Source organism: Bubalus bubalis, chromosome X (genome assembly GCF_019923935.1).
Source record: "Bubalus bubalis isolate 160015118507 breed Murrah chromosome X, NDDB_SH_1, whole genome shotgun sequence".
Taxonomy (NCBI): domain Eukaryota; kingdom Metazoa; phylum Chordata; class Mammalia; order Artiodactyla; family Bovidae; genus Bubalus; species Bubalus bubalis.
The window spans coordinates 6,681,779-6,699,645 of NC_059181.1; the positions used below are offsets into that span (position 1 = coordinate 6,681,779).

General features: G+C 48.3%; 1 protein-coding gene across 4 annotated transcripts in view; it reads right to left on the reverse strand.

The window, feature by feature from the left end:
- The window catches only part of GPR143 (G protein-coupled receptor 143), a 46,270-nt gene that overhangs the window by 6,747 nt on the left and 21,656 nt on the right, over positions 1-17,867 (reverse strand). For 3 of the 4 annotated variants that reach the window (XM_044936987.2, XM_025276289.3, XR_003106690.3), the window contains exons 2-8: positions 14,430-14,539; positions 13,524-13,618; positions 10,617-10,709; positions 6,997-7,106; positions 4,487-4,595; positions 2,692-2,809; positions 1,174-1,417 (exon numbers count right to left, since the gene is read on the reverse strand). In XM_044936987.2, coding sequence (XP_044792922.2) covers positions 1,174-1,417; positions 2,692-2,809; positions 4,487-4,595; positions 6,997-7,106; positions 10,617-10,709; positions 13,524-13,618; positions 14,430-14,539 — 879 coding nt within the window. The remainder of the gene's footprint in view (positions 1-1,173; positions 1,418-2,691; positions 2,810-4,486; positions 4,596-6,996; positions 7,107-10,616; positions 10,710-13,523; positions 13,619-14,429; positions 14,540-17,867) is intronic. The other variant, XM_025276290.3, reaches the window with a different exon arrangement.

Below are 17,867 nucleotides of genomic sequence, written 5' to 3' on the forward strand. Positions count from 1 at the left end.
ACCACTTTATTCGAAAAGGCCCCCGGTTCCTGAGGGTTCTGGCCTCACCGTACAGCCTGTGGTATAGACATAGGGGTCTTGTATATGGGAGTCATTCTCTTTGCTGATTTTTACCCACATCTTTAACTGTGGTGTTAGAGAAGACCCTTGAGAGTCCCTTGGACTGCAAGGAGATCCAACCAGTCCATCCTAAAGGAAATCAGTCTTGACTTCACTTTCACTTTCAAGCTTTAAAGAAACATTATTTGGGCCTTAAACTAATACTTTCATCCTCCACATCAGTTGGGTTAATGGACATAACCCCAAATTAGACGAAAAGTGAAACTGAAGTCTCTCAGTTGTGTCCGACTCTGCGACCCCACGGACTGTAGCTCACCAGACTCCTCCGTCCATGAGATTCTCCAGGCAGAAGATTGGAATGGGTTGCCATTTCCTTCTCCAGGGGAATCTTCCCGACTCAGGGATCGAACCCACGTCTCCAGCATTGTAGGCAGACACTTTATCATCTGAGCCACCAGGGGAGTCCAAATTAGATGAACAGGAGTTTAAAAAGAGGACCAATTTGAGGACCACGGTGCGAGAGTCTTGAAGAGGACAGAGTGGAAAAGCCAGCGACAGGTGACCTGCATTTCTTCTTAAATGCCCCCGGATGAAGTGGACAAACCAAAACTGCACATAAAAATCTCCAGAGGTCAGGTCGCCTACTGTTCATTGTCTTACAGCACACGTCAGCACCGGATGAGAAGTGACCGTTTATCTCAGACTCAGAATGTCATGCACCCCAAGGCAGAGCTAGTGATCATTAACACAAGGCTACGGTGCTCAGTCCCTAGGTGGGGAAGATCCCCTTGAGGAGGGCATGGCAACCCGCTCCAGTATTCTCACCTGGAGAATCCCCAGGGACAGAGCAGCCTAGCGGGGGTGACAGTCCCTGGGGACGCAGAGAGTTCAACAGGACTGAAGCCACGTGGCACGCAGGCAGAGGAAAGGCACCACACTCACATTACAAGGAGAGGTGAGTGACGAGCTGCAAGATTAAGGTGGTCCCTTTCCACTCATGCCCTGAAGCTGGTTCCAGAAATCAGGGTAGAGAGCCTCCTGGTCATTGACAAAGGAGTTCCTGGGGAGCCTGGGGCCCCCAACCTAGGCCTGCCTCTACCCAGAGGCTCTTACCTTCAGAAAGCAAGCTCAAGGCCTCATCGGAAGTGTGCGTGCCACCTGGAAGCTCCTTCTTGGGAGCGGGGCCTTCCCCGGGCTCGTGGGGGCCCCCGGGGGAGGGGGGAGCCCCCTCGGTGGCCGAGGTGGTCATCGAGTCCCACTGGATCTCCTTGCTGGGACCTGGAAGCGTCAGGCGGCAGCCCGTCCAGCCATAGAAGGCCAGGGACAAGAGGAAACCTTGGGCTGGATTCAGGATCCCCTGGAAGGGAGGAGAAAGAGACGGCATATAAGTCAGGGCGCTGACGGGCATCGGGGCTCACGGGGGTCACTTCGGTCCACAGGGCTGGCCTCAACTGGGGCGCACCCTGTTGGCTGGTTTGGGGCAAGAGAGAGACTGGCTTGGAGGTGCTGAGCCTTCAGAGATGCGTGGGAAACATAGGAGACAAGAGGGGTGGAGAGGAAGGTCCCGGGCATCACCCCAGCGATGTGGGTTCTCTAGAATGCTTTATATTTATGGACAGTGTTCCAAGGGATACCTCCAGCTCTGTGGCTTTTTCAGTCTGCAACACTTCTTCCAGAGAAATTCCCAGATATTCTTAGTCTGCCTAAAAAGTTTGAGACCCTTGCCAAACTGACTTACCAGAGTCATATGCGTTTAATAATGATGGTAACACTGAATGCACACGCATTTCATTGAGGACACGGTGCGCCTCTCCGCTTGTCTACTTGCTAAGTAGTGGGTTGCCAGGCCCTTCTCCAGGGGATCTTCCTGACCCAGGGATCGAACTGGGGTCTCCTTCATTGGCAGGCGGATTCTTTACCGCTGAGCCACCAGGGAAACCCAGGCACTTCTCCACTAACATAGAGGCACTTGTTATGGAGTTTTTGCAGTGGAGACTCAACATCCTGGAAACATTGAGGACGATGTATCCGTGAGCTTTCCACCTGATTATGGTGGTGTGTTTCTAGGCAATATTGTTGCCTACATGTGTGATTAGGGAGTTGAAATGAGTATAATCTCTACATCCTGCATTCTTCACTTATTACGAGATTTCATAATTGTCATACTTTACATTGTCATTTTCAACATCTGCATACCATTCCATCAAGATCAAAGACAGTGATTTACTTAACCATTCCCTTTTATTAAAAAAAAAAAACAAAAAACAAAAAACGTGGGTTGTCTAGAATGCTTTATATTTATGGATAGTGTTCCAAGGAATACCTCCAACTCTGTGGCTTTTTCAGTCTGAAACATTTCTTCCAGATAAATTCCCAGATATGTTTAGTCAGCCTGAAAGGTTTGAGACACTTGCCAAACTGACTTACCAGAGTCAGATCCATTTAATAATGATGCCAAGAGTAAATGCACAAGCCAGCTCATGGACCACAGCCAGATAAGGGGGCTCCGCAACCTCTTCAACTCACCGCATATTTAAATAACACATAGATCATACTTCTCAGTGGTTTTTATCTTGTCTGGGTTTTTTTCTTCTTCTTTAGGAAGTACATTTAAAATCAAGATTGACCTACCATCATGAACCACGTGGTCTTGGCCGCGTTTCTGACCTGTTTCAAAGAGCTGCTGTTGATATCTGGTTGCATTTCAAGATAGAACAGAAGGCTTTCGTTGATGACATTTGAGAACCAGCTGTGAGAAAGAAAATGGGCCACAGGTAAAGAGAACATGTGATATCATTCTTTTTTTTTTTTGCTTATTTTTAATGGGAGGATAATTGCTTCCCAGTATCTTTTTTTTTCAATGCCAGAGGTCAGGGGACATGTCTGCATGCATGACTGCTGAGTCACTCCATCATGTCTAACTCTTTGTGACCCCAGGGGACTGTAGCCCTCCAGGCTCCTCTGTCCATGGGATTTCCCAGGCAAGAATACTGGAGTGGGTTGCCATTTCCTCCTCCAGGGGATCTTCCCAACTTAGGGATTGAACCCACATCTCCGGCATTGCAGGCAGATTTTTTTTTATCTACTGAGCCACCTGAGAAGCCCCAGGGAACATGTCTCCCAAGACCTAGAAGTCCGGGAGGGGTGACCAAGTAGCTGCAGAATTAGACGAGAATTAGACGTCAGAGATGGCATCCCCCTCAGCCGAAAGCAGAGACCAAGAGACCCTCCCGATGGTCACAGTCAACACCACATCGGGTGGAAGGTTCTAGCACACGTCAAAGAGCCCAGAAGTTGTTCCTCCTTTGACGAGCAAGCTGACGTCTTGATGGAGACCAACACAAACCTTGATGTTTTATGTCGGAAATTTCTGACGTTAGTGTTGGCAGGTCGGCGAAGTTGGAAATGGTGGGCTCGGGGTATTTTTAAAGGGAGGTGACTCACGGCTCTCCCAGGAGAATGTCCAAACCAGCCTCTTCCCATCAGATAAATTATTAACCACCACCGTGTGCCCTGTCTGGCAAAGCACTCTGTCGCTGCAGCAAAGGGCTTTCTGATTTGGTACTTGTCACAGGTCTATTTGCACAGAGCAAACCCACCTGAAATGCTGGGGCAGACTGCCTGTGGGGGACAGGAGGAGATGAAGACTGCTCTCTACCTTTCTTGTTTTTTTTTTTATTTTTTAGTTGTTTTTTTGGCCGTGCCACACAGCTTTCGGGATCTTAGTTTCCCGAACCAGAGATGGAACTCTTGCCCCATGCAGTGGGAGCTTAGAGCCCTAACCACTGGACTGCCTGGGGAGTCATGGTTTCTGTCCTTGTTGCCCTGAGCTGTGACTCATCACACAGACACGGGGTGTCGCCCCTGTGTCTCATCAGATACAGGAATCCTGCTGTCAGGACAAATGCAGGGACTTCCCTGGCCGTCCAGTGGTCAGGACTCGGTACTTCCAGTGCAAGGGAGGAGGGTTCAATCCCTGGCCGGGGAAGTAAGATCCCACATGCCTCACACTGCAACAACAACAAGAAAAAATTAATTAATTAAAAAATAAAACAAAGATGGGTGCAAAAATAAAAGATGGATTTAGAAGGCACGATGAAGCATTTGATTTGAACGTTAACCCCCAGCGATGGGACAACGCTCCGGAGGCAAGTGGTTGGTATGTGACCACGTTAAAGTGAGGATTTTCTGTTCTTAGGGATTCTCTATAATTTGAGAGGATGTGAATTTATTTCCAGAAGGTCACGGGTGCAGACTGGCCTTCGTGTCTGGACAGCATTGCCTCCAGGGCCATCTGGACAAGCCTCTAAAGGTTTCCTCTCCCAAGACTCTGCCTCTGGAACTCAGGTCACACTTGGGAAGGCAACTTACAAGCGGTTTGCACTTCATGTCCCAGTGAGAGTTTAAAGAAACAGAAACACGTTACCAAACGATGAAAACCAGCATTATTTTGAAGAATCGGGTCTTGATCATGGCTCCCATGCGTCTCTCGTTCTCCGTGTAAATGCCTTGTCTTCCCTTCAGTAAGGAGGCCACTGTGGAGAGCAGAGAGGAACGGTGTGTGATGTTCATGATTGACAAAGGCCAGCAAACCGGATGGGAGCCCGCAAGTCATCCTGGAGAGCAGGAGGCAAGATACCAGCCATGCCTCTCTCACCACTGCATCGGGAGGGGCGGGGGTGCTTCTCAGACACTCGGGGGGAATACACAGCTTTTAAAGGTTTCCTTTGAAGTCTTTGTGGTTTCCCTGATAGCTCAGCTGGTAAAGAATCCGCCTGCAATGCAGGAGACCTCAGTTGGATTCCTGGGTCGGGAAGAGCCCCTGGAGAAGGGAGAGGCTACCCACTCCAGGATTCTGGGGCTTCTCTGGTGGCTCAGCTGGTAAAGAATTTGCCTGCAATGCAGGAGACATGGGTTCGATCCCTGGGCTTGGGAAGATCCCCCTGGAGAAGGGAAAGGCTACCCACTCCAGTATTCCGGCCTGGAGAATTCCTCGGACTTTATAGTCCATGGGTTCACAAAGAGCTGGACATGACTGAGCCACTTTAAGTTTTGAAATTGTTTAGATTTATATAAGATATACAGAGATAGTAGAGTCCCCATAGAGCTGCACCCAGCTGCCTCCAGTGTTAACATCTTCTGCAACCACATTCACAATGATACGTTGGTCAGCATGAAGAAAACAACGCTGATACAGTGCTGTTAACTACACCCCCAGTTTTATCTGCATTTTATTCGTTCAGGAGCTGTATTTTTGACAGTTTATACTTTTTATCTTTATAATAAAATTATGTTTATAAATATAAAATATAAATATCAAAAATTATTTTTATTATAAGAATAATTCACTAGGGGACTTCTCTGGTGGGTCAGTAGTTATAAGATTCCATGCATCCAACACAGGGGGCAAAGATTTGATCTCTGATCAGGGAACTATAATGCCCCATGCTGAAAGGTGCAGCCAAAAAATTTAAAAATAGTAATAATTTATCCTTGATTTCTTTCTTTCTTTGGCCAAGACTCTCTGCACGTGGGATCTTAGTTCCCCAACTAGGGATTAAACCCAGGCCCCCCTGCAGTGAAAGCGTGTAGTCTTAACCCCTGGACCTCCAGGGGAGTCCCATACTTGCTATTTTAAAATGTTGAAAGATTTGGCATTCCTCCTTTAGACAAGTTGAAAAATATAAAAAAAAGTTTAGAAAAAAAATGAATAACCATCATCCCCCAAAGACAACTACTGTTAGAATCTTAGTGTATTTCTTTCCAGTGTTTTTTTCTACACTTCGTTTTCCTTTATTTGATGTAATTGAATCACTGTTTTTTAATCACTGTGTTTTAATGCAATGTTTTTAAAAAAGCTGTATTTGGCTCAGATGGTAAAAGCGTCTGCCTAAAATGTGGGAGATCAGGGTTCAATCCCTGGGTTGGGAAGATCCCCTGGAGAAGGAAATAGCAACCCACTACAGTACTCTTGCCTGGAAAATTCCATGGATGGAGAAGCCTGGTAGGCTACAACCCATGAGGTCACAAAGAGTCAGACACGACTTACTGACTTCCCTTTCTTTCTTTCTAATACGCTATGGGGGTTGTGTGTTTTTAAATTTTTATTGCAGTAGAGTCAATTTCCAATGTTGTGTTAGTGACATGTGTACACACACTGGTTTTCAACGCAGATACGAAGAGAGAGACCCAAAGAGCCTTGGTGATGTTGTTTCCCTAAGTAGCAGAGCATGTCGCTTAAAGTTCTGCAATCCACAGTCAATCCTCCAGTGACCTTTCTGTGGACGTGTGTTTCTTTATTCCGATTCTGCCCGTGAGGGACCCACAGGGCACAAGGGGGCTAGAGACTTGCCCCAGGGTTCGTCTCCTCAACGATGGGGTAGGGGGCTGGAATGCAGGCCCCCTCCTGTGGGTCTGCTGACTCACCTTCTCGCCCAGATATTTCTGGTGCCTCTGACTCATGTCCTGTGGGCCCCTTCCTGCTTCCTGCCCAGCTGGGAGAAGACATGGGCCCAGACAACACAGGGGGAGCCAGCCCCCCCACCACCAGCGACAGCCCTGTCCATCTCCACCCTTTGCCCACGGCTGACCTTTCCTTTCCTCTCCTGTTCCCGTCTCCCCCTCTGCCAGTTTACAAGGACACTGGGTCTTTGAGGGCACGCCAAGGATAGACCCAGGATGAGTCCAGGTAGAAGGGAAAAAGTCCACAGGTCCCTGGGCTGTGTGCTAACGGATGCTGGCAAAGACTTCATCTAGCCGTGACTGAGTAGGCTTTCTTCCTGTCACTGATGTAAACCCACTCACTCTCCCCAACTTCATTCTGCTCGTCTCTGCAGGATGACAGATGAGGTCAGGGATCCTAAATAATGACTGGGGCCCAAGTCCTGGGGCTCATCCCCGTGGCCTCATCCCCAGGGAAGCTTCCCTGCCCTTTACCTGCGGTCACTGTCTTTCGGAATAAGATGGGGTTGCCCACGAGGACCAGTAGCAGCGGCAAGTACGTGGTGATGTAGTGGGGGATGGCATGCTCCAGGCCCCTCTCGCACCTGGTGGGGAGGAAGGGAGAGAAAAACCGAGGCATTCTCCAACAATGAGGCTTTACCTGAAATAACCCGCTGCCTTATCTGAAAGCTGAGATAAGAGGACCCAGAGCACAAAGGGAAATGCACAGATCACTTCTGGCTGCCGGAAGGAAATCTGACTCACATCTCATCATGTCTGTGGACAAGCAAGTAAGTCACAGAAGGAGAAGCAGGATCAATCACAGTTCTGTCTTGTCTCAGAAAGTGGGCCACTTTTCAAGTTCCCCCTTGGAAAAAAGTAAAGACAGGAAAAGACTCTGGGATGGTGGACGCCCACCCCCACCACAACCCCGCTGTGAGACCCCTTCAAAGAAAACACACACAGTTCAAGCAAGACAAAGACACTCAATAGGCTAGTAAGGTCCTCAGCGCTTTACTACGTGCTAGGCCTGGCTGACATCACCAATAAGATCCAAGCTCTGCCCTCGAACAACTGAAAACACCCGAGTTTCCTATTTCTCAGGACACTTGTCCCCAAGGTGACCCATAACCATTTCGGTGGTTCTTTTCAGAAAGAAAGACAGGAATGTCTACTGATGGGTTGGGGGACTCGTCCGTCAGCAACAGGACATGGTGGTATGCTACACACAGCTATGTTACCAAGGCCGGGAGTGTCACTGAACAAATGCATAATGTAGAGAAAGTGGCAAAGGGGGAGAGGGTATCCAAAGGTGAAGTTGCTCAGGTCCAACCCCAGATGAGGTGGAAAGCCAGAGGAGGGCGCAGCCCTGGAGGCCCGGGAAGGGGGCATGATAAAGATGCCGGTGCTTTCATCAATATGGAGTGCGCACACCAGAGATGAAAGTGGCAGAATGCACAAAACCAGGCATGAACAATGCAGTGCCCGCCTTTTGTTGCCCTAAGGATGGCAATACCATGTGAAGATGGGGCATTCTTTTTTAAATGAAGCTTTCTTCTTCAGCTGTGAAAGCTAAACCATGGTCTACAAGGGCTTGGGGGAGAAAGGGAAACAGGAGGAGCAAAAGATGAGATTTGAATGATGAGGGACAGATGAGTGAGGGTGGGAGCCTGCACAGTGCTCTGAGAATGCAAATGATGAAGGGTGGAGATGATGGAGGGTGGAGAGGTGATGATGGGATGATGATGGAGGGTGGAGATGATGGAGGGTGAAGATGATGGAGGGTAATGACATTGGAGGATGAGATGATGCAGGGTGGGCATGATGGGATGTTGTAAGGTGGAGATGATGGAATGTGGTAATAATGGAGGAGGAGATGATGGAGGAGGAGGAGATGGAGGTAGACATGATGGGATGGTGGAGGGCAGACTGATGGAGGGTGGAGATGGGGGAGGGTGGACATGAGGCAGATGAGATGATGGTGGCTGGAGATTATGGAGGATGGTTCTGATGGATGGTGGAGATGATGGAGGGTGGGATGATGGGATGATGGATGGTGGAGATGATGGAGAGTAGAGATGATGGAAGATGAGATGATGAGATGATAGAGGATGAGATGATGGAGGTTAGAGAAGATAGGATGATGGAAGTTGCAGATGATGATGGTTGCAGGTGATGTATGTTGCAGATGTTGGAGGGTGGGGATGATTGAGGGTGGAGATGTTGGAGGGTAGGGATGATATAGGGTGCAGATGTTGGAGGATGAGATGATGGAAGATGGGCATGGTGGGATGATGGTGGGTGGAGATGATGGAGGTTGGAGGTGATTCATGAGGGTGGGGATGATTGAGGGTAGAGATGTTGGAGGATGAGATGATGGAGAATTAAAATGCTTCTGGGGGAGGCCTTGTGTTAATCTCGGAGCACATGGGCTCAAATGAAACAGCCCCAGGATCTCACGGGTGGAGGTGAGTGATAAAAATTCTCTTTCCGATTAAGTGCATCCCTCTGTAACAGCTGCTTACTCTGTCTTCGTCCTTTTAAGGCTCCTGGGGAGAGCAGATTATTTTGAGGGGTCTACACAGAGGCCTGGAAGTAGTCACAGTTGACAAGGCAATAGGACTGTGGAGACATTTGAGTGAGCAGCTGCAAGAAATTAAGAAAGATGGGGAGAAACAGTCTACACCACAGGTCAGCAAACTTTTTCTCTAAAGGAACAGTTAGGAAATATTTTAGGCTTCAGAACCCTCACGGCCTCTGTCAAATCTACTCAACTCTAATGGATAAAGCAGCCATAGACAATACATACACAAATGGGTATGGCTGTGTGCCAATAAAACTTTATTTACAAAAGCAGGCAAAGGGCCTGATCTGTACTAAGGGCCATGCTGTACTGATCCTTGGGTCTGTGCTGTGCTGTGCTTAGTTGCTCAGTTGTGTCCAACTCTGCAACCCCATGGACTGTGGCCCCCCAGGCTCCTCTGTCCATGGGATTCTCCAGGCAAGAATACTGGAGTGGGTTGCCATGCCCTCCTCCAGGGGATCTTCCAAACCCAGGAATTGAACCCAGGTCTCCTACATTGCAGGCGGATTCTTTACTGTCTGAACCACCAGGGAAGTCCAAGAATACTGGAGTGGGTAGCCTATCCCTTCTCTGGGGGAACTTCCCAACGCAGGAATTGAACTGGAGTCTCCTGCATTGCAGGCAGACTCTTTACCAGCTGAGCTACCCAGGAAGCCCCTCCCTGGGTCTACAACACCCTAAAATCACCAAGAGACGGTGTCCAATATCTGATTTTCAGTTTTCCATTAAAATGTAGAATATATCTCCTTAGAGAGACCTTGAGGTTTTACAAATGGTAAAGGGCAGGGGTTCAGACTCAAAGAAATGTCTGAGACAGTTTCATAGGCCACATCTCCCAGCGTGTGTTCAGAAGAGCACAGGCTGGAGACATGAAAAAAAAGTGCAGACAGCAGAGGCTGAAAATGAGCTATTCTAAAAGCAACCCTTTGAGTCTCCCAGACATCTGGAACTCAGCCCTGGGATGTTCAACTCACCTGCGTGCCCAGAGGAAGCTGGTTTGAAGGATAAAAAAAAAATCAAGAGCCGGTAGGAGGGAGCCATCACAGGTGTGTAGGGAGGAGAGATGCACCCCAAGCTCCGATTGTGCCTCTGAGGTTGTTTTTTTTGTTTGTTTGTTTAAACACAGCCCTCAGTACAGATCCAGCCCTCCGCCTGCTTTTGTCAATAAAGTTTTATTGGCACACAGCCATGCCCACTTGTGTATGTATTGTCTATGGCTGCTTTATCCATTAGTGCTGAGTAGGGAAAGTCACATAACATCAAAGTCACCATTGTAAAGTGAACAACTCAGCAGCATTTAGGACACCCATGGTGCCATGCAAGCTCTGTATCCACACTGTGCACATCACCGACCCAACACACACGTGACGGGCAGGAGCAGGGAACCCTGGCTGGCTCAAGGAGCCAGGCATGTGCTCGCAGCTGCACAGATCCTGGACGAAGACCTGCCCACCCACATGGAGTCAGCACCCAGGCATGTCTGCAGGAGGATTCCCCATGGGGGTCCAGCATTGGGGGAGCCCCGGCTTACCTGGACATGGAAGGATAGTACAGCATGAGGGCACCCTCTACGCTCAGCAGGGCGGCCAGGCCCCAGGTCATCAGGTGGTACAGCAGGATGGTGCTGGGGGAGAGAGAATACAGGTCCAGAACCTCAGGTCCAGCACCTGCCCGGCCCCGCACTCTGCAAGCAGCAGTAAAACACATGCAGAGCAGACTCTCAGCAAGTAGCCCCCTGATTGTGCTTCTGAGGTTGTTTTGTTTGTTTATTTGTTTAAACACAGCCCTCCGTACAGATCCGGCCCTCTGCCTGCTTTTGTAAATAAAGTTTTATTGGCACACAGCTGTGCCCACTTGTGTATGTATTGTCACCCCTTAGCGCTGAGTAGTGAAAGTCACGTAACATCAAAGTCACCATTCTAAAGTGAACAACTCAGGGCATTTAGGATATCCACAGTGCCATGCAAGCCCCACCTCAGGCCCGTTTCAAAACATGTTCATCCCCCTAAAAGGACACCCACACCCATTCAGGGGTCTCTCCCCATCACGCCTGCACCCCCAGCCCCTGGCAACCACTCAACTACCATCTCTCTCTATGGATTTGCCTATTCTGGACATCTCATCCAAGTGGAAGCGTAAAAAATGTGGCCTTCTGTGTCTGGTTTGTTTCCCTTAACTTAAGGCTTTCAAGGTCCATCTAGGCAAAGCTATGGTGTTTCCAGTAGTTATGTATGGATGTGTGAGTCGGACCATAAAGAAAGCTGAGCGCTGAAGAGTTGATGCTTTGGAACTGTGGTGTTGGAGAAGACTCTTGAGAGTCCCTTGAACTGCAAAGAGAACCAACCAGTCCATCCTAAAAGAAATCAGTCCTGAATATCCTTTAGAAGGACTGATGCTGAAGCTGAAACTCCAATCCTTTGGCCACCTGATGCGAAGAGCTGACTCATTGGAAAAGACCCTGATGCTGGGAAAGATTGAAGGCAGGAGGAGAAGGGGACGACAGAGGATGAGATGGCTGGACGGCATCACCAACTCAATGGACATGAGTTTGAGTCAACTCCAGGAGTTGGCGATGGACAGGGAGGCCTGGCGTGCTGCAGTCCGTGGGGTCACAAAGAGTTGGACACAACTGAGCAACTAAACTGAACTGAAGGCTCTCAAGATTGACAGAAGGGATGGACATTTCAGGTGCCCAGCAAGAATACCTTGTTGTTTTGATTGTGCCTTCTTCCTTTTATAAAAATGAGCTGGCATAATTCCTCCTAGGGACCTAGCTCCCCCAGTAGCAAGAGGTTCCCAGCCTCTGTCCTTCCTGAAGTCATCTCGGTACCCAGCACGCAAGGGTCTTAATGCTCAGTCCAAACCACCAAGAAGGTCTCTGAGAAATGGGTGGCCATCTGACATTCCAGGAGAGCTGGGAGACTTCCTATCTCTCTCCACTGCCACCCTTGATCATTCCTTGCAGAGTTTACACTCTTACCACCTCCATCCTTACATCCTTAACCATCCCCATCCTTCATCTCTGTACACCCACACACGCCACCCTATCCCCCCAAAGGAGCAGAGTCAGTAAGCCTTGCAGGTAATCCAGAGAGGTTCAGAAACTTGCCAACAGTCACTCAGTGACTGAGGTGAGTGAGTGAGGGTCAGGAACTTGAACCCACTGGGGCCAAGGCACTAACCACTGTGTAATTCCTCCTAGACAGCCCCCTCTCCAGCACCAGAAATCTTGGGCTCTGTACTTAGCATAACACATCCATACACACTTCTTAGAACTTCTTCCTATACCTTTAAATACCATCAGAATTATCATGCCAATAATAATAAAAATAATCATGCCAATCCTTTTTTAGCATCTGCCCAGTTCCAAATATGAAATTTACTGAATTACTTATTTCCATGGTTTTAAAATCCTCAATTTTGGGGGGGGGCACCTGGAGAATATTTTGCTATTTTTTCTTAATATATATATATATTATATATATATATAGTTGACTTACAATGTTTCAGGTGCCCAGCAAGAATACCTTGCTGTTTTGATTGTGCCTTCTGCCTTTTATATAAAAATGAGCTGGCATTAGACATTTCTTGGTGAAGTGCCCACTGGGAGGTTCTGATAGACTGTGTCTTAGTTCAGTTCAGTCACTCAGTCGTGTCCAACTCTGAGATCCCATGGACTGCAGCATGCCAGGCCTCCCTGTCCATCACCAACTCCCGGAGTTGACTCAAACTCATGTCCATTGAGTCGGTGATGCCGTCCAACCATCTCATCCTCTGTCGTCCCTTTCTCCTCCTGCCTTCAATCTTTCCCAGCATCAGGGTCTTTTCCAATGAGTCAGCTCTTTGCATCAGGTGCCCAAAGGATTGGCGTTTCAGCTTCAACATCAGTTCTTCCAATGAATATTCAGGACTGATCTCCTTTAGGATGGACTGGTTGGATCTCCCTGATGTCCAAGGGACTCTCAGGAGTCTTCTCCAACACCACAGTTCAAAAGCATCAATTCCTTGGCACTCAGCTTTCTTTATAGTCCAACTCTCACATCCATACATGACTACTAGGAAAACCATAGCCTTCACTAGACAGACCTTTGTTGGCAAAGTAAGGTCTCTGCTTTTTAATATGCTCTCTAGGTTGGTCATAACTTTTCTCCCGAGAAGTAAGCGTCTTTTAATTTCATGGCTGCAGTCACTATCTGCAGTGATTTTGGAGCCCCCCAAAAAAGAAAGTCTGTCACTGTTTCCCCATCTATTTGCCATGAAGTGATGGGACCGGATGCCATGATCTCAGTTTTCTGAATGTTGAGCTTCAAGCCAACTTTTTCGCTCTCCTCTTTCACTTTCCGTGTCTACCCTACAGAAATAAATGCTCCTGGCCTCTCCAACCTTCCCCTCCGGCAATGAGCTAGAGCAGAAGAACCCGGCTGCTCGCACTGAATACCTCTGTCCAGCCGACCTCTGGATCACCAGGTAGGCATCCACTGCGTAGCAGAACAACCACCAGAAGCAGGCGCTGTACAGCAGCTGGATCCAGAGCTATAATCAGAAGAATGGCATCCTAGCCCCTGGGTGCAGGCTCGAGGTGGCCCCGCCCCACCCCTGATGTCATCCCAGCCCCTGGGGGCGGGCTCCGGGTGGCCCCGCCCCTCCCTGACGTCATCCCGTGTCCCTGAAAGCCCTCGGCAGACACGTGGCCACCCTTGGAAGCCTAGGCTGGGATGTGGCCTGGGGGCAGGCGGGTGCCTTGGTTCCCCGTCTGCTCAGCCAGACTGGTCCAGCAAGCCCCTCCTGATGCTCACATGTGTAGGCAGAGAGATGACGGGCTCAGAGATGAAAGGCCTGGCCAGGCACTTTGAACCAGATGCGCTTCTGCTGAGGACGAAAGAGGATGCGCAGGAAGGACCTTCCCAGGGGGAGCAAGGCAGGGATGTGCTGCAATGCTAAGCGCCTTCAATGGTGTTCGACTCTTTGCGACCCTGTGGACTGTAGCCCCCCAGGGTCCTCTGTCCATGGAATCCTCCAGGCAAAAAATACTGGAGTGGGTTGCCATTTCCTCCTCCAGGAGATCTTCCCTACCCAGGGATCGAACCAGCATCTCCTGCATTAGCAGGCGGGTTCTTCACCCATAAGACACCTGGGAAGCTCCAGAGACCCCTGGAGGGTTTGTTAAATCACAAACAGGCCCTCCTCCCACAGGGCCCCTGGTCAGTGGGCTAAGGGTGGGGGTCTCTGAGCTTTTCTAAAAACTGCACTGGGTTGGTGGGAGGGTCAGGACCATACTTTGAGGACTCAGTGTAACAGAGGGGAGTGAAGGGGTGGGGAGGGGGACGAGGGAAGCCACACTTACTGCACTCCCCACGCAGAAGACGGCTGGCCACACATCTGTCCTGTTCACGGTGGAGATGTCGTCCACGAAACTCGGAAACCCTAACCACATCGCAGATCGGACCGCGATACCTAAGGGACAACCAGGTGATAACGCTTTCTTTGTGTCTGCTCCTGACTCAGACCTAAACGGGGCCTGCTGACTGTAAAAATGATGGATGGACAAATGGGCACATGGACAGATGAAAGGATGGATGGATAGAAGATAGGAAGGGAGAGAGAAAGATGTGAGGGAGGCAGAGATGAAAGATACACATGTTGGTGGGTGCAGGAGAGACAGAGGAGAAAAAAAAAAAAGACTCAGAAGATAAGGATTATGGTTGCAGAGCAATCCCAGGCGCTTTGATTTCCACTTCCACTAACGTCAGCTATAGTCATGTTCCTTATTTTGCTTGTTCGTTTATTTGCCTATAAGAAGCAACTGTGTGAATAACAGTGTGTGTTTCTTGGCTGTATTTTTAGTGTCCGGCTTAACTAGTCCTCATGTTAAAAAAAAAAAAAAGAACGACTGAAAAAAAGCACATTCTTTCTTTTTTCATTTTTTTAAAAAACGATGTATTGATTTATTTTATTGATTGGTCTTTGTTGCTGCTAACAGGACTTTGTCTAGGTACAGCGAGCAGGGGCCGCTACTCTTGGGCTTCTCATCTCTGTGGCTTCCCTTGCTGCGGAGAACCAGCTCCAGGGCAGCTGGGCTCCAGTAGTTTCATCACCTGGGCTCAGTAGTCATGGCTCGTGGGCTCAGTACTTGTGGTGCATGGGCTTAGTCGCTCCATGCCATGTGGGATCTTCCCCGACCAGGGATGGAACTCATGTGCCCTGCATTGCAAGGTGGGTTCTCAACCACCGGAACACCAGGGAAGTCCCGAAAAAGCTTAATTCTGAAGTTGTGAAAGAGAGTTCTTCTGTTCTTTTTAATAAAATTAAAAATTGAAGATTTTCACAAGTTAGCTCTTGTAATCTACTTTTGACATTTATTATTTGTGAGTGTTCCTTGCTCTTAGATCCAGATATCTAATTCGCCTATAATCAGTATCCACACTCAACGTATATAATAGGGTTGTGAGGTTTGTGATAACATCTGTTTGAGTGTACAGTGTATAACACAAAATGCTCAAGGGGAAATGAATGGTACAGACTTGTATACTAGTATAATGTGTGTAGTTGGCATACAAAACATATACTTCAAAATAGGCAACCAGGTATACACTATGTCCTACACCACCAAGGGGCATTATGGACACTAAAATGCTAAAGCTGTCGCTTCTCATTCTTAAGTGCAAATAACAGCAATAATGTTTTCTTCCAGATGGTGCTTTGTTGTTTTCACTATGGAGATCTGCTTTGAGCTCAGTAAACACCATATGTATATATATTTGCATGTATATGAGGTGATGGGTGTTTAGGAAACATTTTGTGGTAAATGTGAGTCATTGTGCTGGATATCTAAACATTTCCCGGTGCTGTATGTCAGTGAAGTCTCAGTAAAACTGGGGCGGGACTTCCCTGGTGGTCTAGTGGTTAGGATTCTGTGGTTTCACTCCCATGGCCCAGGTTCAATCCCTGGTCAGGGAATTGGGATCCCACAAGCTGTGCAGTTTGTCCAGGAAAAAAAAAAAAAGATTTTAAAACATCCTACGGGGGGGAGGGGGGCGGCGGGGAATCACATTCCATGTGAGAGGCATCTGTATTTGTTTCTGTCTTTATTTTGGCTGTACTTGGTCTTCACAGGCTTTCTCTAGTTTCAGAGAGTGGGGGCTACTCTTCATTGTGGTACGTGGACTTCTCATTGCCGTGGCATCTCTTGTGGAGCGCAGGCTCTAGGTGGGTCGTGGGCTTCGGAAGTTGTGGACCCCAGTCTCTGCAGCATAGGCTCAGCAGTTGTGACTCACAGACTCTGGAGTATGCGGGAGCCTCCTGGACCGGGGCTCGAACCCGCATCCCCTGCATTGGCAGGCGGGTCCTTTACCACTGGCCCACCAGGGACACCGTGGCATCATCTGTGCTTGTTATTTTTCAGCGAGGAGGTCCGGACACCCCCTGCCTTGCCCTGACTTCTGCTTCTGCTCATTTGCCCACAGTGCCATGTACCTTCCTTCAAAAGGCGAAAGGATGTACCAATCTTATTTCCTGACCCACCCCCCAAAAGATGTTTGGCTGCAACTCTATCTCCAGATATTCAAGTTACTGAAACTATTAAGATGCTTCCCCCAAATGCTACAGCAGAATCAGGGAGGAAACCAATTTTTTAAAATTTAATTATCCTGCACCACATTCACTTTGTCGCTAACAGAAAGGGAAGTATTCCTTCCTGTCTTACTCCAGTCTGAAAAAGTGACTACAAGTTCCATAGCTTGTGTCTGGAGTCAAGATTCTTGAGCGTCTCCAAGCACAAAACAGCAAGAGGAACAGGGGAGCCAACCCCTGGAACACATGCACCAGGTATCTGGTCAAGGTGGGCTAGAAGCTGCTGGGATACCCTCAGGACACGGAGGTGGAAGCCATTCAAATACCATCAGAGCCTCTCCTTCAAGAGCAGATGATTCCAACATGGCCAGCACCCGTCAGCACTCACAGAACACGGACGCTCTTTGGATCCTGATTTGAACTAACGAACGGAAAACTGGCATGTATGGCATGCCTGAACATGTAGCGGTGACATGAAGGAATCGGTTTTCCTTATTTTTTAGGTGGTAATGATATCAGTGAGATATATATATATATAATTACATATTATAATATGATACTATATTAAATATACACTTAATATAACATATTGGGCTTCCCTGATGGCTCAGAGGGTAAAGTGTCTGCCTGTGATGCAGGAGACCCGGGTTCGATCCCTGGGTCGGGAAGATCCCCTGGAGAAGGAAATGGAAACCCACTCCAGTACACTTGCCTGGAAAATTCCGTGGACGGAGGAGCCTGGTAGGCTACAGTCCATGGGGTCGCAAAGAGTTGGACATGACTGAGCGATTTCACCTCACTAATATAACATATTAAATATATTATATATTGTAATATATAATAATATTGTAACATATAGTATATGGCTTCCCTGGTGGCTCAGATAGTAAAGAATCCTCTTGCAATGTGGGAGACCCAGGTTTGATCCCTGGGTTGGGAAGATCCCCTGGAGAAGGGATTGGCAACCCACTCCAGTATTATTGCCTGGAGAATCCCATGGACAGAGGAGCCTGGTGGGCTACAGTCCATGGGGCTGCAAAGAGTCAGACATGAGTGAGTGACTAACACACACACACATGTAGTATACAGTATGTCACAATAGACATGTTATATATTATAATTATGTATATAATTATATATATATGTTGAATTCTTCTACAGTTACATACTGAGATTTGTGTGGATGTAATGATATAAATTCTGGGATCTGCTT